This window comes from Dromaius novaehollandiae, chromosome 2 (genome assembly GCF_036370855.1).
Source record: "Dromaius novaehollandiae isolate bDroNov1 chromosome 2, bDroNov1.hap1, whole genome shotgun sequence".
Classification (NCBI taxonomy): Eukaryota; Metazoa; Chordata; class Aves; order Casuariiformes; family Dromaiidae; genus Dromaius; species Dromaius novaehollandiae.
In genome coordinates this window covers 38432953-38455806 of record NC_088099.1, presented here as the reverse complement: position 1 = coordinate 38455806, position 22854 = coordinate 38432953, and the positions used below count along the sequence as shown (strand labels likewise).

Sequence of the window (22854 nt, the reverse complement as noted above, 5' to 3'; positions counted from 1 at the left end):
ATATACTACTCAGATTTTAACATTTCGCCATCTTCTTCATTATAACCTCCAAGAATTGCCACAATAACTACATGCTGAAATCTCACAAGTTTAAACAGCGCCACAAATCATTTGATGCATCAAGCTAAAAACCCCTGTACTGCCTTGAGCCTGATTGTGCAGGAGTGAGTTTATCTGAAGCTAAACCTTGCAAGAAATGACTTCTGGTTTCAGTTTTCCATTCACAAGCTTTACACACCATATTAAATAACATTTGGACAACCAAATGGAGAAAGCAACACAAAAGAGTGAAACTAAACAAGAGGGAAAGGGGGAAAAAAACACTAGGTTTAGTGGACATTAACTAGATTTCTTCTTCCACCCCAATCTCTACAAACAACATGAACCAACAGCGGAGAACATGAAACTTTCCTAAAATCTTTACAGACCAAGATCTGAAAGATATTTCATAATGTTTTGGGAAAAGGTTAGTATTTTGTCATTTGTCTAATTTAAAAAAATAAAAAGAAAAAAAAAGATGCTGAAGTACCCCACGACAAGCTTTCCATTCTAAAGGACAATGAAAATTTGTAGCCAGCTCACATATTACACAAAGAGCAAGGCCATTATCAGTCTATCTGCTGCAGGAGAGGTTGTCTCATTAAATTCTACCAATCAGCCTTCCCTCCCACCTCCCCTGAAGGACAGAAGTACACCCGCTCTGTTTGGAAGACAGTTCAGACATATACAATACCTCCACCATATGGTCCCCCCATGTTCCTGCTGCCACCAAAGTTTCCACTCTTCATTGGACCGTAATTTGAGGGTTGTTGGTTGTAGTTTCCAAAATCATTGTAGTTTCCACTCCCATAATTGCCTGCATTATCAATACATAGAGGAGAAATCCCGGATGAGCTAAAACACCTATAGCACTCACGTATTATTTAAATTTCCAATAGTGAGATAAAGACAGAATGTACAGGTGTTCCAGCAGCATTAGAAATGAGCTGCTTTTCCATACAGTATGGAAATTAAGAGCACTGCTCAGACAACCCCCACTTCCCCGCAAAAATAAAACATTCTCAGATGACTTGCATCGATTAACAACTGAAATACTTGAACACTTCAAGCCAGTAAGTTACCTCCTCCATAGTTGTCATAACCACCTCCATAGCCCCCACCCTGGTTGCCATATCCAGGTCCTCCTCCACCATATCCTCCTCTTCCTCCTCCATAACCAGGACTACCTCCAAAGTTGCCACCTGTTACAAAACAATCCTTTAAAATAAACTTTTCAAGATAGAAAGCAACCAAATTCTACAGAATCAGAGGAAAAATTCTGTTTAGAAGCATACAGAGGAAAAGAAAAGGAGTTTCATAACAAAGTTTCTACAGTATTTTTAAAGGCACATACCCAACCTCTGTACTAAATAAATTGCTACCAAAACCCACTAGCCAGACTGCCTAAATACATCAGTGAAGAGACTTCATTAAAATCTAAATTCTTCATGAAATGTAAAAACTTCTGTTCTAGAGAAAAGCGTGTGGTCATCCAAGATACAACTATACAATTTTCCATATGAAGCTATAACACAAGTCAACAGCTACATTTTTCCTATATCCAACAAAAAGCTTTTATGACTTAAATGTATTTTATGTAAGTGGTAAGTGAATGTAAAAGTCTTTCAGAAAGAGAAAAAAACCCCCAACCAACCAAACAAAAAACCCACAGAAGTAAACTAACCTCCAGGTCCTCCACCATATCCATTATACCCGTCGCCAAATCCACGGCCACTTCCATATCCATCTGTTGGAAGAAAAAATTTCAATCCACCAGCAGCAAATTAACTTAAGGATTTTTCTCCAACCCCTACCACCTTAAATGAATTGAGAGATTACTGATTAAGTACACATACCCTCAAATTTAGAAAAAATATGTATGTGAAATAACCCATATAATCATTATTCTATATCTTTTACTTCCTTGCATTCATGAAGTACTGAGTTTTAATTTTGGACACAGGAAGTCCAAACCGATATTCAGAATTTTGGTCGACTGCTTACATGTCATGTCATGTAAGCAGTCAAGAACCCCTCCTATTTTAAAGGTCACATGAGTACTACATGTAAGTGCAAAGAAAAATCTCTGAATTCCTTAGCAAAATTCTTAACTTTAATTATTAGCTTTTAGTAAAATCCTTAAAAAAAAAAAAAAAAAACCAAAAACTTCAGTTGACTAAATATCCACGTCATGAATTTGTATACTATGCAAGAGGTTTGCCAGTTATTTTTCTTTAAAAATCCTTCAACTCCCACAGCTGTATTTAAATTAAACAGCAGCAGCTTATAAAGTTAACCAAAAATCAAAAGAATGGTATAAATAAGAAAAAAAATGCTACAAACATGCCTGTCTTACCGGCTCCCCCTCTGAAATTACTGCCGGGTCCGGGACCAAAGTTGCCGCCACCTCCACGCGCATCACCAAAACCAAAGTTCCCTACAGCAGTTTAAAATTGTAAGCAGTGAGTTGATGGAAAGTGAACACAAAAAGAAAACACAAAGCATTAACCAGTACTTGTACATACCTCCTCTCCCACTCCTAGAATTCTGAACTTCTTGCATTTCCTGTCTAGAGAGAGCTTTCCGTACTTCTGCATTATGACCATTGATGGTGTGATACTTCTGCACTGTAACCACAGAGAATAACGTATGAGCATTTAAGTACTTATCTGACAACAAACAAGAATATCAAGCATCAAAAAATACAGCAATTTTCAAATTAATCCACACATACTTAATATTACTTAATTATAATAATAATGAAAAAAGAAGAAGACTTAAGCAAAGCCAGTACTCATTTAAAATTGTACCATTGCATGTTCCCACACAATTTACTAAGACTGGGATGTTGCAAATACTCATGCACAAGAGTACTCCTATTACATAAGAAGTTTGAATTTAGCTGTGCACAATTACCATGACTATAAACATTAATACTATCAGAAAAAAGAGTGAAATGAAGCTTACTTACATACAATTTTATCCACAGGATCATGGTCATCAAATGTAACAAAGCCAAACCCTCTCTTTTTACCAGACTGTCTGTCAGTAATAATTTCAATAGTGTCAATCTTCCCATATTCCTCAAAGTAGTCACGAAGGTGGTGCTCTTCAGTATCCTCTTTAATACCACCAACAAATAATTTTTTCACAGTAACGTGAGCACCAGGCTTTCCAGATTCCTGTCAAAAAAAATTCTCTGAATAACCACAAAGATAGACAATTTCATAAATCAGTATTTTTGCTAGATTTCAGGGATATAATACTGATAATGAAAAAGATTCTGAGACATTGAGGTAACTGGCTTATGATGCATGTCCCTGAAACATCTCTTCAGGATGGGGAGAGGGCAGGGCAGGAGGGAGGAATGCTGTTCCTCCTCCCCTTCATGTAAAGTTTTAAATACACTAAAAAAAAAAAAAGGAAAAAAAAAAGAAAAAACTTAAAATGTTATGAAATGCTTAAAAGTAAACAAAAGCTCCTTCAACAGATTTAGACAAAAGTGTAGCATCAACTGTTTGAAAGAACTTCAACTATTCAGTATCTTAAAGTAAACATGATCTTTGTAATTAATATGTAAACATGTCACCTTCCTTTGTTCATTTCCAACAGCAGTGAAGCCCACATTCCACTTCAATCAACAGCAAAACTCCTTCAACTACAGTGAATCCACAGCTACACATTTTAATCTCTATCTAAAACATGAATACTCAACTACTGACATTCCTGGTTTTTTTAAAAGCTTGTTTTGAGTATGCTATCCTAACTGCTGCACTTGGCAAGAATCACTTATCCCTAAAGTTTTGTAATAGCTCTGTAAATAAAAACAGCATGTGCATATGCTGCTTTAATTATGTTTTTCCAACTACAAATCAGTTTTCCATCCTTTAGGGAATGTGAAGAAAGTTGGAATATTCTGCAATACAGGGCATATCCAGAGGGGTTACTATTGCCACTCTCCCTACCTTATTGCCCATTCCCTATCTTATGGGAGAGCTCATTACATTCCAGTTGAGCTGGAATGCAGTGAGCTGTATTGAAAATGCATTAAAAACCTGGGTCCAACCTTATGTTTAAACCTGTAAACTCTCCCAGAGCTCCAACAATGCGGTAAGCTGAAATCAGCTAGAATCTGCACTTGCTCCTGGAACATCTGCCCCACAGTAACCTAGCTGGAATGTTTACCAGATAGGAAGAACCGCTTTCCTGTGCGCCCACATAATTTGTATTCCGGAGTTTAAAATCAAATATGCCTGGAGCCAATACCAGTTAGTCCTAGGCTAACTTTGTATAACACCACTGGAAAAAAGAAGAGGTTCCATACTACATTCTCTATTTTCACTCTGTTTAGTTACATACATTTTAGAAATACCCAAGAGACCTTAAATAGAATCAGGAGGAATTAGCAGAAGCTTATTAATTTGAGGTCTAGTAACAGTAAGGATTCTACTTCCACAGCAGAGCTGGTTTAAAATTAGCATAATTACAGGCATTCAACATGTTTTAGCTAACAATACTTCCAGACCCCGGTTGCATCCCTCCCAGAGATGATTCACAACTAGAATAACTAAGAATTCATTGTAATGAACAGACAGGTTTATGTGTCAATTAACAGACCAGACGTGTCGGAAATAGTGTCCCAACTACAGCCTTAACAAGGGAATTTAAATCCAGAAAATTTCAAAAAAGAACAAAGTAAAAATGTCTGACCAAAACATAGATTCCTTTTTTCAAAGCATGAAAGTTTCTTCACAGCTGTTTCAAAGCTGTACCTACCTCTCTAGCCACAGCTCGCTTAGGCTCAACCACCCTTCCATCAATCGTGTGAGGCCTTGCAGCCATAGCTGCATCAACTTCAGCCATGGAGGAGAATGTAACAAAACCAAACCCCCTTGATCTTTTGCTTGCAGGATCCCTCATTACCTAGAAACAATACATGTGTTTAAACCACTTCTACATGTATCACTTTAAGCTTAATACTAACAATACTTGAAGAAAATATGTAAAACTTCATTTACATTTTCCTTGATTTTAAAACATGATTATATATCAATATTACCACATATGAAAAAGCATTTCTTGGCACCACAAGAATTTGAACAAATTCTGTCCTCCATGACACTACCAGTAACTCAGAAATGCTAGTAACAAATAGTCCATGGAAGTGATGTAAATTTATATTTACATTTGTTTTCTCAAAATCAAATACATAATTTCTTCCAACACCTCTAAAGATCACTGCCTTTAAATATAAGTTACGAAAGATGTATTTACTGCTCCCAAAACAAATTCACTGAAGAACTTTTGCAAAAGAGGTAACAGAGATGCAAGGCATCACAGGTTGTAGAAAAACATCCTCTTCCAGCTTCAGTGAGGCTGCTTACCACACCATCACCTTTCAACCAAAGATTACCAACCATGTACAACAGATGGAACAGTGGTTTGTATAAGCACTCCTTCACGCACTTTAAGGCAATGACATCAAAGTTAGTTTTAAACTGCTTAAGTCGGTGGTTAAAGATAATCTAGCAGATTTTACAGAAAACAGATTGTATTTTCTAACTCCATCAGCAGAGTTTGGAAGGGAAAGTCTGCCTGTAGCCTTGATGAACTGGGTAATGTAAAAAAACAACTAACTGTAAACTGAAGAAAACTTAATATTCCATGCTTTCATAAAACTGTTCAGGAAACAAAAACCTACTTTTATCATTTCTAAACATTTTACATCATTATTATGAATCAGTATGCCCAACTTACCACGCAATCTGTAAGCTTTCCCCATTGTTCATAGTAGTTTCTCAAGCTTTCTTCTGTTGTTTCAAAGCTTAAGCCACCAATGAACAGTTTGCGGAACTGCTCCTTTTCCCTCTATCACAGAAAAGAAGTTTACATTAACACAATTTACAGTATTTCCCCCACTGCACAATTAGACACTAAGTAAAATTTTCTTAAGAGTCAAAAACTTTCAGTGGGAAGTATTTTTCAAAATGAGATTAGGCTCTTCTAGAATGTTTGACTTCTATTCAAGAAATTAAGCAGCTTCTGCAATTCTATGATATAGATTTTAACAATGTGCTTTTCCCATCTCTCCCTCCAAATATTAAGAAGGAGCAACTACATTTAAATACTCCCAAGAGAGGAGTCCTCCCAAAGGTCTTTATCAGAAGCTTTTTAAGGCTGTGTCAGGAAAAACAATGCTGCAAACTAACAAAATGTTCTCACTACAGATAACACGAACCCATTCATACTGTCCGATTCTATTCCAGATACTATGTATTTTTAAAAACCATTCTGGCTCAAGTTGCTGTACATGAATACAGTCATGCTATTTACCCAAGACATTAAAAAAAAAAAAAAAAAGAGAGACAGCTTTAGACCTTTTAAAACAGGTCACTGATTCATTTTCCCCTCATTAATTCACTAAACTGGGAGAAGCTAGAGCATTTGTAAAATTAATCTAGGTCTGGGATTGTGCATCATCGGAACTGGAATAAAGTAGACTTTACATCTACTATTTTGCATATAGTATATACCAAAGCAGAAAGAAACAACCTTCCAACCTCTATCAGCTGAAAAAAAACAAAAAAACAAAAAAACAACAACAACCCCCAACTGAAAAAATAGTAAGGTGTCAAAAAGGTCATTTTCTATATGGGATAATATCACTAGATTAGGCACTTTGCTCTTTGACATAGGAAATAGCAATGGTTAAAAAAAAAAAAAAAGGCACAAAAACTGTGGTCCCATTTCATAAAGTTTAAAAGACTTCAGAATCTTGCTCAAAAGAGACACAACTGTCCTGTTAGGTCTGCTGCCAAACAAAACTCAAATATAGTTATTACTTCAGCATTATAATAAGCCACTTTAAAATCAGAAACACCTGCTTGTATTTTTTTACACCCCAAATACTGCATCATTAGCTATAACTAACAAACACAACATAACTGATTATGCATTGTGCAATGGGATAAATGCAAAAAGGAAATTAGAAAACCAATGAAAAATAATGAGATTTGGAAAACAAACAAAAAAGTCCAGTGCACAAATGCTTTGAAAAGTGTTAAGTCAATCATCATACAGGCCAGCATATGCTTCCTGAGGTTGTCCACAGTGGACATCATCTAGAACCATGTAACAAGGAAGACAATTACTAGAAACAATACTGAATCAGTTTTGATAAAAACTGCATCACCCTATCACCAGCTTAAGATACTGCAGTCTGTCTGACAAACAAGTCAACAATTGTAAAAACTTTATTTTTCAAAAAAATACTGTATTTACAATCAATTTCAGTGTCAGTTAAAAATGCTAGATCCAAGAGCAGATTCCAAGTATGTTTTTCTACGAAGCACAAAAGCAGCTATCTTCTCATGTAGATGGGCAAAATTTCACACAAAATAGTTTAAAAGGGGTAAACCCACATTATGCTTTCTTTCATATGATCTCTTAAATGGAATACGGGGTGGTGTTTACCTGACTTGATTACTAAGTCACACGTGGCAAGTCATACTATCATTTAGAATGAAAGTATGCTAGCTGAGAAATCATTTTAAGTAATGATACTGGCAAAAAACCCTCTCTCTTCACATTACTTCAGCTCTGCTGCTAGAAAATTGGAGACTACTTGCTAGAGTTTCACAGGACCACACAAGGCATTTTTCCCTGTATAATCAATCAAAACATGTCTAATAATGCAACTCAGTTAGAAACATGGGAATCACAGGGAAATTTAGTAGGCATACTGATCTTTCTCGTAAGTTTTATGTTTACCTATGAAAATGGCGATAGAAATTTAAATTAAACTCAAGCAAAGAATGCTATGAGCCATAACAACTAGGTTTGATTATTAAAGGATGAACATGTATCACACATTACTAAAAAACATAAAACAGAAAAATAAAATACTCTTGAGCTCTTAAGAATTCTCTCATCTCCTGTGTCATACAGTATATGTCCTACCCAAAGCAACATCTAGGCATCATATACATGTCAGCATATGGCAATAAAGAAGCTATCATTTCTTGAATCAAAACCACTGTGTGAAAACATCATACTTGCATTTATTTCAGTTTTAAGAGGCTCAAATTCCTGTCTAGAATTAACCTACCACCAAGATCCAGAGAGCTCTAATAATCTTTAACAGACTTTACGCTGAGGCTGTAAAACATATGACATAAACTACTATCACTCCAGCCCTTCTCAGAGTCTTGATGAAAACCCTCATTTGGTAAAAAGTCCATAAAAAAAAAACAGAAGAAAAGAAATTCTTCAAAGGCTTCCAGAATAGATTCTACTGCAGTAACAAACTGTGAGAAAAAATCTTTATGAAATCTATAAATCTTCCATAGGACTTATTTTAAGCCTTCCTTCACAGGCTAAAAGCAAAACTTCACAAAAGACTGGGAAGCATGAAGCCTACACTGGAAAATTTATCATCAGACCAAGGAAATGTGTTTCATGTCATAATATGGGCACAAATACTCCAAGCTGACTGCAGACTTCTGCAGAGTTAAGAATCCGAGCAACAAAAACGGTTAATCAAGACAGGTGAGTGGGATCTCCGAGTCGGCATTGCCCGCCAAAATGGAAACTGCCAAGCGATTACACTTCATAAGGTTTACCGGCCTCAAACTAGAAAGATACTATTCTTCCCCCTGCACCCCCAACCACTCGCTATGCAGTCGCGCCCCGTTAGCCCCCTAACACATCCTATATGGCTTTCGGATCCATCAGTCTCCGTTCTTCCCCTTCCCCTTCCCCCGCAGCCTGATATTATCAGGAGCGAAGCGGCTGCCGTGCCGGCTCCGCCATGTGGCGGATATCAGGAAAACAGGGGCCCCCGCAGCTAGATGAGGAAAATGGCGCCCAGAAGCAACCGTCTCCTCCAGGGAAAGCGATGCGGCGGGAAGTAAAAAACTTCGCAAACAACTGACCCCCGATGAAAAAAGTTAAATAACATGCGGACCTTCGGGATAAACAGAAATCACCCGCTGCAAACTGCTTCCAGCGTCTACCTACACACGCGTTACCAGGAAGAGCTCGCAAGCGATGCTTTCTGTTCCCATAAAGATCAGACAACCACGGCAGCCTGCCTCTCAGCCCCTACTGCCCTCCCACTTTACCCCCTTTCCCATCCTAGGTCTGATCCTGAAAGCCTCTCGCACGAGCGAGTCTCGGCGCCATTTTACCCCTCCCCCTCGTTACCGCCATTAACGGCAGCGCCACCCCGGCCGGTCAGCGTCTCACAGGGCAGACAGAGGAGAATCCCGGACCGCGCGTTAACTGACCTCCATAATCGTGTGTCCCCGCCGCCTCCCTTCCCCGGAGCGCCACCTTAACAGCAGCTCGGCTAATGGATGTGTCAGGAGACTTAAGAATTCGTACCCGCATGTAGGGCTACCGCAACTTCCGCCTCCTCTCTCGGCTGCACACCAGCCCCAACAGCCGCTTCCAGAACCTTCCTCTCTGCTAACGCTTCCTCTGCGGAAAGGCACCTCGCCGCCACCCGCGCCGCATCTAACGGGGCTCGGCAGCTGCACCCAGACCTACACTGCCTGAGGACGGCTCCGCTCCTAACCCCCAGATCCTGAAAAAGCACTTCGCCTGCATAACCAAACACGCCACCCTCCCTGAAAGCAGAATCTGTTTTTTCCCTTTTCACGTACCATATTCTTCATGGTTTACGTATCCCTGCTTGAGAATACCGCACAACTGCTCAGTAATGGCTGCCTTAACTGTTACGTAATTTGAAATTCAGCTCCACGTCGTGCTAGCGCCCTCCTTCTCCAGCCCAGACTCGCTTCCGATGTTTTAGTAAAAAGCTTGAATCTGGAGGTTAAATATCTCCAAAGGGGCAGTAGTTCTGTATAACGCCCCTATGTGTTTTAATCACGTAATAAAAAGTCATCAACTCCGTTAGTAATGGCTGTCTCCGGAATGAGCCGAAGGAGCCGTCGTCGTCGAGCTTATCCACTTCGACAGTCGCCGGAAAAAGCCGAAATAGGAATGGAAGCCCATTCGACTCGCTTCGGCTATTTCCGGAATTTGCCGAAACAGACAAGAATGGCGATCCGATTCCACTCGGCAATTTCCGGACAGAAAGACGCAGCAGTCATCGACTACCCGGCGCGCTCGGCAATTTCCGACAACGGAAAAGACTTCTGATACGTGCCCGAGCGGAGCCGAATCGGCCCCGATCGCAGTTGGCACCGCGTCGCTTTTATTTTTTTTTTTTTTTCCCCTCCGGAAATTGCCGAACCGCCCCGAAGACTCAACCTCAAAGCAAGGGGGTTATAATTAGGCAAAGGCCTCTTCCTCCCCCCCCCCCGGCCGCGTGCCTCTCCCCCCTCCCGGGCCACCTGTGGTACTGGCAAGCCCCGGGCGGGAGCAGAGCGCAGTGCCTGCGCGCGCCCCCGCCATCTCCCCCTTTTGTCGGCGGGGTGGCCCCTTCCCCCTCCGCCCGGGTAGCAGGAAGTGATAACTGCCCAGATTTTGGCGCCAGCACCGAGACATCACCGGGGTCCGAGAGCCAGCGGAGGGAGGCAGACTTCGCCGCAGCCTGCTCCGCTCTACCCCGCGCCGCGGACAGAAACCCATCGGGCAAGCCACCCACTTAAGACTTTTTCTTTTCTCCTTCCTTCTTTCCTTCCCCCCCTTTTTCCTCTTTTCACCGGCTCCGCACACACCGCGACAAAGGGTGAGTGCTGCCGCCCCGCGCACCAGGGAAATGGCGCTAGGGCTGCTCCTTTCTTCCCGCCCCCTCTTCTCCTCCCCTCCCCCCAGCTCCCCGGGAGAGCGGGCACGCATTTTCCCGCGGCTCCCCATCCGGAGTGAAGCACCCCGAGCTGACTCAGACCCGTTTCCCCGCTAATAAAAGACTTCCAAGGCCCCCCAACCGCTTTCTAACTCCCGCTTCCCTCCCTCCCCTCCCCCTCCCTGGCGCTCGCTGACGACTAGGCCGCCTCGCCGCAACGCGGGAAATGGCCGCGCTCCAGGCGGCCCGGGTCCGCCTCAGCAACGGGAAAACGAACTTCAAAGCCGCTCAAACGCCTCCCGCCCGCCTTCCCCGCACCCGGGGTCGCCCCAGCCGCCGCCCCGCGCCGCCGCCGGCCTCGCTCGCCCCACGGCGGGCGGCGGCCGCCCCGACCAGCACGCCCTCATGGCGGCCATCATCATGGCGGCGGCGGTTACCGGCCGCCGGGCCCGCTCCCCCTCGCGCCACTCCCAGCTCACCCAGTCGCTTTCTCTGTCGCCGCGAGGCATCTTCCTTCTTTTGGACGCTTGACGCGGTCCTGCACTCGCCCCCCGTTGGAGAGACGTCTTGGCCCCCCTCCTGTACTGGCGGCGACGACGGTAGGAGGTTGCAGCTCGCGCGTAGGCGGCGTCGTGCGCTCTGCCCCGTCAGTCGCCAGCACGCAGAGCTCGCCCAGCCCCGCCAGCCGCCGCCTCCCGCCCTGCGCCGCGCCGTGCTGCCGCCCAGCCGCTCCCACCCCTCCCCTCCCCTCCCCTCCCCTCCCCTCCCCCACCGCCCGCCTCAACCCGCCTCAGATGTCGCTGTTGCCGCCGCTGCTCAGTGCGCGCAGGGCGAGAGCGAGGAGGAGACGGGGAACCCAGGCGGCTGAGCACCAGTGAAGTCTGTATCCTTCTCTCTCTCCCTCTTTTCTCTCGCTTCGATAACCGCTCCCGCCCGCGGAGCCGCCGCCCCGCGGAGCGCTCTGCGCCGCGGCCCCCGCCCTGAGGCCGCGGCGGAGGGAGCCGGGGGGGCGGGGGGGGAGCCCGCCTCGGCCCCCCCTCCCCCGCAAGGCGCTGTCGCTTCCTTGGCGGCGGGGGGTAACGGAAGGAGCGGGGCTGCGCGGGCTCTGCGCCCTGCTGTGGCCCTGCAGGCCCCGGGGGGGGGGGGGCGGCGGCGGCCACGGCCCCCGCGCGGAGCCCGCCGCGCTCAGCAGACAAAGCACGCTGCCGGCACGGAGGGGGCGGCCGCCCGCCCGCCCGACGCGTTAAAGCGCCAGGCTGCGGGCGGCGGCGTGCGGGGCCCGGGGGAAACGTGGCGGCGCCGGGGCGGGGGAGGCGGGCTGCGAGGGGCCCCGGCCTCCTCGGCGGAGGCGCGCCGCGCTCGGGGGTGGCGGGCGGCTGCCGGCGCTCTCCGCCGCTCCTCGCGCCCCCTCCCCCCCGCGGTGCACGGCCCGCCTCGGTCCCGTTAACTCGGCGCCGGCGGCCTCACGTGGGCCGCCGCAGGCCCGAGGTGCTGCCTCCCGCGGGCCTCCTCCGGCAGGCCTCCGGGGGGCTGCTCCGTTTCGATTTCGGGCGGAGGGTGTGGGGGGGGTCGTTTCTTTTCCCCCTTCTCTTCCTTTTCAAACGGAGACGAGGCGAGCCCTCCGCGCCGGGCCCTGCTCCCAGCCCTCCACCTCACCTACCCACCGCCTGTGGGGCTGCCAAAACCCCCCTCGCGCGTAAGAGGCGACTTGGGCGGGATCGTTGAGCTGAGGAGGCTTTCTGGCCTTGGAGGAGGACTTCTCTTGCCTTGCCCAGGCAAATGTGAGGTTGTAACAGTTGTATAGTTTGCAGTCAGGCGGGGATAATACATGCCTGCAGAGGTGGCCAGCATGAGAGACGACATGGAAAAGGGGATGGATTATGTTCAACATCATGTCCTTAGGTTAAATATGTAGTACGTACAGCTTAGCTGAGTTCGTATTGCTACAGAAACCTTAACTCTTGCAAACTTGAGAATCAGAAGGCAACATTATAGTTGCATTAAGATAATATTTTGCTGTTTATAAGCATTTACTACTGTGTAAGAGTAATGGGTGACTCCTTATTACACTACAGATATGTAGCTGCTCCCCACCAGATTCGCAGTTAATACATCTAGGTATATCTTGATTAACTGCTAGAATTTCACTCTTGTTCTATTGGGTTTAAGGAAATACGCATCCCTGATGGTCCTCCCCCTTTTCCCTACAAACATCTCTGAGCCTTAGAAGGCCTTGGGAAAACCTTTTTTTCAACCCTGTATACCACTTTGTCAGTATCATGTATCCTGGCTAGCATAATGGTGTGTTACTGGGTTACACTGGACAAAGTAGTAACCTACTTTTTGTTCTGGATTTAATCCATATTAGAAATGTTATGTGCAGTGAATACATGGGGGTTGGAACAAGGACCATGCTTGTATTGGGATGCCTTTCTTTGAGTAATGTAAACTTCCTTTTAATTGTCATGCATTTTTCTAGTAAAAGCTCTGCAAGTCTGCAATAAAAATGGCCTCCAATAAAACTACATTGGTAAGTTCATGCACACCTAAAGTATATAAGGATTTAATCAACATTTTTCTTCAAACTTATAACTTGGCATCTCCATTTAAAAGATACATCCACATCTCCCCTCCCCAGCATTATTCTGACCAAAATTTCAGATCCAGAAAGTAAGGCTACTAGAAAGGACATTATCTTTGGCTTTAATAAATCTGCCATTTCTACTGAGACTTTTGGGGAAACAAAAATTCAAGGACTGTGCACCATTTTATGTGCACTATCATAGAAAACACTAAGGATTTTTTAGCCTCCTTCAGCACACTGTGTAGTTCATCATATAAGTAAAAAGAAGTAAAGTCAGAATCATGTATGCATTTAATTTTACCCAGTCTGGTCAGGGAAGACTGATTGCCTGAGAAAAGGCAGTCTCCTTACTGATGAAAAATAACATTATTGGGAAATGATGTGGCATAGTTAAGATGCCTTTTGAAAGGATTTTTTAACAAATAACAGTTTATTTGAATTTCATAGGAGCAAAGATTATCAGATGTCAACCCCTTCTGGACCATTTTAATGATGCATTCATGGATCTCAAGTCCCTGTAAAGCTTTGCTTGACATTAAATTACGGACTTTTAAGGGTAGTTGGTTGCTGGAGAAGTTGTTTTAATTACCATTCAACTAACTATAATACATGTATTTGTAGAGAGAGATCTTGAGAAATATGGTGTGTGATGCCTCTGAGGTCGAGGCAGGGAAGTAAGCAAAAATACATATATACAGTTTAAAATTCAGAGAGCAGAAGAATAGCTTTATAACATACTCAAAAGGCCTGTTCTTAAGTATACTAAAATTATTATTAATTGACCCAGATTAAGATATATTAAATACTTGTATTAACTCCTGGCTTATAAGTGCTATGGAGTACTTACTTTACATTTTATTATAACAGAATATTTTACATTTTTCACCAGGGTGAATATCTGAACTTTCTTTTAGAAACTGATTGTCCACTTCTCCCTAATTTGAGGACAGAAGGAGTTATCCAGGCTGTGAAGGGGGGAGGGGGGCTGCAGGGAGGGGAGAGAACCTGTGAATGCAGTATTTTTAATCTTTTGATGTTGTTGAGAATTTTGCTGCACAGGTCAGGAAAATCAGTTATGGTTCCCATGGGAACCATAACTAATTCTTCTTCCTTATGTATTTGCATGCAAAACCTAAACGTATTAAGAGGTTATTAGTGTAGCCCTGGAACTGTAATTCTGATTTTCTTGCCTCTTGTGTGTTAAAACCATTTACCACAATGTTACATCAGTGTTATAATCTTACCCCTCAAAAAAAGAGCGATTATCCACTGAAGAACATCTGTATCTGTCACATGTGACTTCTGAATATAGAAAGAGAAATGAGCCATAGATGAGCTCTCAATGTTCAAATGTCCAAGTTATGCCTTAAAACACGAAACCCTAAAGAAGGGAGTTTTAGGGGTCTAGTGAAGTTTCTGCCCTTTAACTGAAGTCAGGTATAATATCTATTTGTAGGTTGAGATTTACATTGACTTGTATGATCTCAGAACATACAGGTTTTTAACAAATACTCTACTTCTGCAGGCTGTGCAATCAAATATTATTTTAACAGTTTAGAGAGGCTTAAGAACACTTAGAGCAGTGCTGATGCACAAGAAACCTAATTAAGTCTTTAATATTTTTTAAAAAAGCAGCATACTCTTGAATTTGTTATTTCTTGCAGCACTCAAAAAAAATCATTTTCTTTTATGGAAGGTACTTAGCCTTAGAAAGCAAAAAATTGTTGTTTTGATCTAGAAGTCCAAAGCATTTATCTTAAATGACAAGAATGAGTGAAGCTGGAAACAGTTTCTGAAAACAATTCATCTTACATTGAAAGAAAGCAAGAATTTTAGTCCAAATGAAAACATTCATAGAAAGCTTTGCACTTGTGGCCTGCTTGCCTCATCCCCAAGAATTATGTTATTATTATGGTATACTGAGTCTGTGTCATTTTTTTCTCCTCTTCTTTTTTGTTTTCTCCATTTCTACCCTTTCCTCATCTTTCACGCTTCCTTTTCTTGAAAGAAAGTTGAATAGTTGGACATCTTCCTGTTTTTATTTTGCTTTAATTTCAGTATTACGTTCTTTTTCCTTCGGAGGCAAAAAAAGCCAGTGTGATTGAGTTGACGCTCTTCAGACTTGAATACTGTGCTCAGAAAACACCTGGAATATGCAGGCAGTTAAAATCTAATTGGAAATACATTCTCTGCTTTAAATAATCTGTCTTTCATACTCCCAAATTGAAAAAAATGCCACACAAGATATAATCATGTACAGACACTTGCTGTTTGAAAGGGAAATATGAAACTTTTCCTTGTCTTTCTTTCTTTGCACCTTCCACTTATGAGTTGCTAACCAGTGTAAAGCTATATTTGGGAAGGAGAGGAAAAGTTAATTTAGAAAATGAAAGGGCACCAAGAGTGGTCTTTGGAAAGAAAGAATCAACTTCATATCTCCATTTTAGAAAAAGACGGCTGTTGACTTTGTGTCTGACAGATGCTAATTTTTTCTAACCTTCACTACACCGAGACAAAATTCTGCAAAGTCTACAGATTTGACAATTTTAAAATGGCTTCACTGCATTTGTAAACTAACGCACATTAACCCTTGGTAGGACTAGAAAAACACCAGAAAGCAAATTGAGGTGTTCTGTGATTTTTTTGCTTCTCTCTTTTTGTTCTGTAAGAAATGCATTAGGAAGGAAGGAGTTCTGTCTGCTTCAATTTAGGGTGCTGCAGGACTGTACATTTTATGAGTTTAATACTGCTCCCATTAGTTTATGGCTGCCATTTTAATAATTTCCATATAAGGAGCAGTCCAAAATGGCAACCAAGCTGCTTCTGGTCTTTTAGTACTCCAGAAATGTGATATGACAACATCATAGACTTGTTTCAACCTTTTTAAGATTACAAACAGGGAAATTTTGAAATGTGTCCTTCTATTACATTTAATTGTGCCTTATTAAACTGGGAATGCCTTGAGGATGATGTGGATGTAATACTTATTTTAAGAACTTAAGGAATATTATTCAAAGTATCAAATGTAAACTTAAACCACTTCTAAAGTATATTTTTCTAAGTTAGCAAATTTTCATTTACATGTTAAGTGCTGTACTTTAAGTGTAGCTGTCTTGAATTTTTGCACCTTTGTGACATCTGTTTCAATGCAAGTTACATTGGTGCGTGGTTCAGAATGAGAGGGGACTGCAGTAATGGAATGCTACTTAGCATGCATCCTGTTGACAACAGTTAGCAGTTATTGTTGGGTATTTTGCCTATTATAGCAATATACCCTAAACTTTGCTCCCATCAGCTTCTACTTTTTTGGAAGGAAAAGGTAGTAACCACCTTCAAGTAGCATCCCTTTCTATTTTACGCATTTCCACAGTTCCCTTATCACTTTTCTTTACTTCTGCCTTATGCTGTTCCTTGCCCTCTGCCTTTTCATGGGCATAGAGTTAGCTTTTCGAAGCTTTGTAAATTTTGAGCATGTAGCACTCTGAGCATTGAATTCATAAGGGGAATGGAGGCATTGACTGTATGGACAAAAATAGTTCACCTTTTTAAAAACTCGTGTTAAGTGTTGGGTATCTCATTAAGCAACTGACCAAAAAAAGAAAAAAAACTTAATATGTCTGGCTCAGGTTACCTGACCTCATGCGCTAACCTAAAAGGAGTCTGAGCTTCTGGCTGTAGTAGGAGTAAATACATGATTCTTTGCTGTTTACTGAGCAAAGTTGGATTTGGCCAGTGAAGTAACTAGGTAAAGCAAAAAAGACTGAATAATATCATTCTGAATTTCTTTTGTAGCACAAAATGGGAAAGAAACAGAATGGCAAAGGTAAAAAAGTGGAAGAGGCTGAGCCTGAAGAATTTGTTGTGGAGAAAGTCCTGGACAGACGTGTTGTGAATGGAAAGGTGGAATACTACTTGAAGTGGAAAGGATTTACGGAGTAAGGCATTACCTGTTATTTTTTCTGATAGAATGTTAAATACTTTCTACTGTAATGTATTAAATTATGTAAATAACCATGTGGAGGGGAGGGTTGTATGATGGAGATATATTTTAAAGAATGCAAGGGAAGGAAATCCAAAATGTATATTCAAGTAGGGCAGTCAAGTATGAAAATAAAATAGGAAAAGATGTGTAGCCTTAGTGTTTGTCCTTCATAAAATATTGCAGGACTTTTTAACAAGGCCCCGGTGATTGTTCTGTTGCCACTGTTCCTTGATTTAGCTTGTGTCAATATCTATCAAAGAAAGCTAGACTTGCAGTTGTCATAATATAGGTGTATTTATTACGTGCAGTGGAATGGGTGTTATTTCTGAGTAAGAAAGTTTGCAAGGATTTAAACTGTAGACATCTCTGGAAAGGTGAGTTTGAGGCAGATAGTTTATTATGCTCTTTTCTGAACTGCTCTCAAATTAGATACATTTTTGTAAAGGTTTCTGTGGCATGGTTGCTTTCATTAGATGTGACCCAAGAGGTATCTTTCAGTCTCTTTCCCAAGACTTACGTAAGCACGCTGTATTCAAGAAAACCTTATGGTAGACTTAAGTTATTTGTCAAAGAAGGCTCATAGTTGTGCCTTCCCCTCCCCCCACCAATTTCTGGCAGACTGTACTTTATCAGTTGAAAGAAGCTGATGCGTTAAATGTCTATATTGAATGTAGGTGCATAGTCATATTATTGTTGCATACCTCCCAAAGTGATTGCATTGCAACTTTCTGCATTCTAGTGCCTGAAATCTGTGTAGTGATAATTGTATAAACAGCAGTGGGTTTAATTTAGTATTTAATGGTCTGATTAGAAGTTGTAAAAATGTTTCAATAACTGAAAATAATCTTTGGCATCCCTCTGCTTGTGCAGTAGTGTTGTGATAGTATTTGTGCATGAGGATTACTGATGAAGTGCTTAATTAGCATAGAGAACAGTTCATGGACCTCTTAAAAGTTTAATTAGCAAAATGCACACTCAATGGAGCATTCCAATGCTCAGCTCTGGATGTGGAACCTTTGTTCCCTGTAGTCAACTGAGGGAGGGCAATGACTCCAGATATACTATAGTTGAGCTCAGTGCTCGGAGACAACCTCTGAGAGCATTTCTGGTATATAGAAGCTTAGTGTATTTATGCTGTTTGAAGTTGCTGTCGTGTATACTGTGTTCTCCTCGAGTGTTCAGTCTTAAATAGTATATAGTTTGTATGCTCAATCTTTCGAGTTTTTTTACCGGGAAGGGGATCAATTTAAATAGACAAGTAGCTTTTGGTGGGGTGGGGGTTGTTTATTTTAACTCTCACCAACATGATAAGAGTTAATTGGGCTGCTTATTTTGTATCTCCAGTTTAAGAAAATTGGTCCCCAGCAATAGCAGAGCTCATTTCTTCATGTATTGCATTTGATGACTGAAGGGTTAATAAAGATGGTAAGATAAGTATTCTCAGGTTTAAGAAACCTGTCTTACATAACGGGGAGATGATTTGCCTAAGGTAAGCCAGGTGGCCATGTTTACATTTTTCTTCTTTTCCTAGTTTTGCATAAATGTATGTATGTTTCAGTGCTGACAACACGTGGGAGCCCGAAGAAAACTTAGATTGCCCAGAGCTAATCGAAGCTTTTCTGAACTCTCAGAAGGCTGGTAAAGAAAAAACAGATGGTGCCAAAAGAAAGTCTTTGTCAGATAGTGAATCTGATGATAGTAAATCAAAGAAAAAACGTGATTCTGTAAGTATATGTTCATTTCCTAAATACTTGTTTCTCCTGTATCCCCTACCTCTCTATCTTCCTCCCCCCAAAATTTCTACTGTGACTGAGAGTTAGACCAAGCATGAGTTTAAAACTGTAAGAATAGTGTACCACCTAGAACTGTGGCTTGAAAAGGGTTAATGTTCATGGAGGTTAAGAAAACTGCCAAAATGGTGGATAAAGATGATTGACTGACCTTATTTTAGATAATAAAAATTTTTACACTGTTCCATGATACTTTCTGAATCATTGAAAGTAAGACTGGCTAAGAGTGAATAAATTAATGAACAGTAGTAGTTAACAGTAGTTAGTTTGTATCAGAGCAAAAGATTCATGAATGGAACAAGCCAAAGTTCTGTACTGGGTTTCATATTTAGTATGTCTGATGTAAGGTGAAAGACAAGGTGGCAAAATATGAAGACTAGACAGTTAACCTAGAGCAGGACAGGAGATGGGGTAGAGAGGGAGTAGAAAGGGTGAATTTAAAAAAACCTGCCTTTTCTTAAAGGTGTAGGTTGCTCCTACAATTTAAAAGAATGAACAACGTGATAAATTAAATTTGGTGCTGATAAGTACAAAATAATGCACGTTGTAATGTGTTCAGTAGTTTGTGTTCTTCTGCAGGCTTTCATACTGTAGTGATTTGAAAAGGAGCTGGTTGGCAATGTCAATGGTTTACTGAAGACAGCTGTTCAGTGTGTGGTTCCTGTCAAAAAAGATGACGTTGGAAAGCATCAGAAGGAATAGTTAGTGAATAGTATATATAATACTTGAGTCACATATAAAGTCAGTTGTATGGCTTCATCTGGTAGGGTAGTAGTTACTGTCTCAAAAAGGATATTGCAGAACTAGAGGAAATAATTTGGGAAATAGTCACTATATTTCTTAATATGGATCTCACCTTAGCGAGCCAAGAAGAGCTGAGATGCTCCCTATGGGTGCAGTGTAAGAATGGGTTTAAGCCAACCCAAGACTTTTCTTTTGCTGAAAAGGATGTTTTATCCCACTTTCAGGAGCGCATTTTTGCTTTGCCCCTTTTTGTTGCTTTTAGTGGCTGTGCTTGTTTATCTGCTTGAAGGATTTTAGACCGCTGTTTCTTCTGTTGAGTTTTCATAAATACATGCTGGGACCATTGATGTGAAATATCATCATTATTATTGTGCATCTAAATGACTTAGTCTGAAGATCAGTCATGAAAAAATTAAATTGATAATTTTCCGAAAATGGCATACCTAACTATTATATCTTTTATAATTATGTAGGGCTGTACTTCATTTTGTTCTGATACATGTGTATGTGTGTGTGAATGAGTATATCTAATGCCAAAACAGAATTTTATGCTAAACTAGATACGGTCTTTCAACTTATTCAACAGGTTGATAAACCAAGAGGGTTTGCAAGAGGTCTTGATCCTGAGCGGATAATTGGGGCTACAGATAGCAGTGGAGAGCTTATGTTCCTCATGAAATGGTAAGTTTTATATTGACAGTTCTGGTCCCCATTAAGGGAGGACAGGCAGTTGCACTTAGACTAATGAGACCATTTCAGGAGTAAGACAGAGAAGCTGTTGGTCTGCTTACTAACCTCATGTTCTTAGAAAAGCAAAGCTTATATAGTCACTCAGTACTTACTCCCTTCTTTCTTCAAAAAACAAAACCACTTTAGATCCTGTTAAAGTTTAATACAGAAGTATATAAAAGTAGGTTAAATTTTACAGAAGTAGAAATTTGAAAAGTAAATTCTGATAAGATATGGAAAAACTGGCATTTGTATGAAAAAGATAGGATCTCACTAGTGTTCTTGCTGAGGGAATGGCAGGTAAAACTCCAGCTTTACATGTTTCAATAAGCAGAAGCTACCTAGATAGCCAAGCTTTAAACTGCCGATAGTGCCTGCTGTTTTGCACACAGCCAGATGGATAGAGAATTGGAAGGGACCAGTGGGGGAAGCTGAGGTTGTGATGAAGAACAGACAATATGAAGGAGAGCTTTATTGTTATGGGACTGTTAGAAGGGAAAGTGATGGAGAGTTTGCATTGTTGGGAGGGTAGGAGGAGACAAGCTTCCTTAGCTGTGGTGTTTACAGAAGACTTCTTGTCTCTACCCAGTGTCCAGAACACAAGAGAGACTGAATTAACATTTGCTGGTGGGCAGGTTTCTTAGGTAGTAGGATGATAAAGAAGAATGATAGCTTTACACAGCCTTTGACTCTGAATGGAGTCAAATTGAGTAGTCTTCAAAGAATTGGTTTATCATGTGACATGTCTGGATTGCTAAGATTAGTTCTTTCCAAGATTCTGTCTCCCTCTGTGTTTTCAAAATCTCTAAATATTTTGTTGAACTTAGCTGCAAAATGTAGATTGTAACTATTTGAAATTTCTGCTGTGGTAACTGGAAGAATACAACACCAAAGAAAACATACAAAAGGGAGCATTTATATTTTGTTCAGTTTAGCAATTCATTAGTCTTTTCGTTGTTGATTTCAGGCAACAGACATACTTATTCAGTGTGTAGTCACAAAGCTGACTTGTAAAGTCGGCCATAAGCTTTAAAATGGAGTCTGAAGGATATCAGATCAGAAATTTTTTGTTACCTGAAGACAGCATCAGGAATAGTAGTATGAAATACAGCAAGTTACTTGCATAAACAATAAATATAATTTGAATGCAAATATCACCTCTGAAGTCTGATACTATTGATTTTAAAACTCACTTCAAAGTGTTAATTATGCTTTAAAAGATAAAATTCTTTCATTACATACTGCAGTTGGTAACTAAATTCCTAATCTAAATTCCTTTGAATAGCATTTTCCTCTCAAACAGAAAAGAAACATAGGGAGGAGAGGAAGATACAACTATGAAACCTTTCTGTTAGCATGGAAATCCTCAATAGCTGTAGTGAAAGGTATACTGAAAACTGATTTCTAACTGACATCCTTTTCAGAATTTATGGCCTATGAAGAGCTGCTAAATTTATACCAATACTTATGCTTCCTGAAACCCATTAGCTGTTAAAATAATTTAAAGCACCCCAGTATGACAGTTAGTTACTGAATTAATGACTGTGCATTTATTTTTCTTCTTTAAATCCTGCTCTCTTCTACATCAGGAAAGACTCTGATGAGGCAGATCTGGTGCTGGCCAAAGAAGCTAACGTGAAGTGTCCTCAGATCGTAATCGCTTTTTATGAAGAGCGACTAACTTGGCATTCATGCCCAGAAGATGAAGCACAATAATTGTTTGCATTGCTTTTTTATATATATGAATATTAAAACCCAAAATTTGATTTATTAGCAATGTGAGAAGCATACATTCTAACAAGAATCAAATTTGATATTTTTTTGAAGTAGTGTGTTTTGCATCAACAGCAAGTAAATAAAAGCTTTCTGCAACTTGTTTCATTTATCACAAGAGAGCATTTGATACTACTACTTCCTCCATATTAGGTAAAAGCTTTTATAAAACATTCATAAACTTCCATAGTTATTACTGAATCATAATGAATGTCTAAACAACCTCACAGATGTTTTGTAGTCTTCTATACTATTGATGTGCATGTATCTTCTTTACCCAAACCTAGCCCTTTAAACTTGTAGAATTATTCTTTTTAGTATTTGGGATCACTTGGTTCCAAGAAGACCAGGTGAAAACTAACTTTGTAGTAATTTGAATGTTATCAGACTGTATATTGTTTACTTTATTGTAAATACTGGTGAACAGTGGTCAATAAAATAGTTTTATATTCTTCCTTTA

The 22854-nt window shown here is 41.0% G+C and overlaps 2 protein-coding genes across 15 annotated transcripts in view; one reads left to right on the top strand and one right to left on the bottom strand.

The window, feature by feature from the left end:
* The window catches only part of HNRNPA2B1 (heterogeneous nuclear ribonucleoprotein A2/B1), a 19468-nt gene extending 8010 nt beyond the window's left edge, over positions 1-11458 (bottom strand). For 4 of the 8 annotated variants that reach the window (XR_003259716.2, XM_064506277.1, XM_026103767.2 and 1 more), the window contains exons 1-9: positions 11272-11458; positions 5797-5907; positions 4816-4962; positions 3011-3221; positions 2565-2666; positions 2387-2476; positions 1724-1786; positions 1122-1241; positions 734-856 (exon numbers count right to left, since the gene is read on the bottom strand). Coding sequence is in view for 7 of the 8 variants with exons in the window: in XM_064506277.1 (XP_064362347.1) it covers positions 734-856; positions 1122-1241; positions 1724-1786; positions 2387-2476; positions 2565-2666; positions 3011-3221; positions 4816-4962; positions 5797-5907; positions 11272-11301 (997 nt within the window). In the remaining variant the exon portion in view is untranslated. Of the gene's footprint in view, positions 1-733; positions 857-1121; positions 1242-1723; positions 1787-2386; positions 2477-2564; positions 2667-3010; positions 3222-4815; positions 4963-5796; positions 5908-9326; positions 9348-9704; positions 10024-11271 lie in introns of those variants that run through there. The other 4 variants (XM_064506276.1, XM_064506278.1, XM_064506279.1 and 1 more) reach the window with 4 other exon arrangements.
* On the top strand, positions 10417-22854 carry CBX3 (chromobox 3). Of its 7 annotated transcripts, none has more exons than XM_064506283.1 (7): positions 11559-11671; positions 12868-12910; positions 13272-13322; positions 17169-17311; positions 18917-19082; positions 20479-20573; positions 22211-22854. In XM_064506283.1, the coding sequence occupies exons 3-7, from the start codon at positions 13299-13301 to the stop codon at positions 22335-22337; spliced, it is 555 nt and encodes a 184-aa protein (XP_064362353.1). In that variant the 5' UTR covers positions 11559-11671; positions 12868-12910; positions 13272-13298; the 3' UTR covers positions 22338-22854. The 7 variants fall into 7 exon arrangements, with proteins under 7 accessions (XP_025959555.1, XP_025959559.1, XP_025959558.1 ...); XM_064506282.1 differs by having other exon boundaries at positions 11559-11675; XM_026103770.2 differs by lacking the exons at positions 11559-11671; positions 12868-12910 and adding an exon at positions 10417-10735.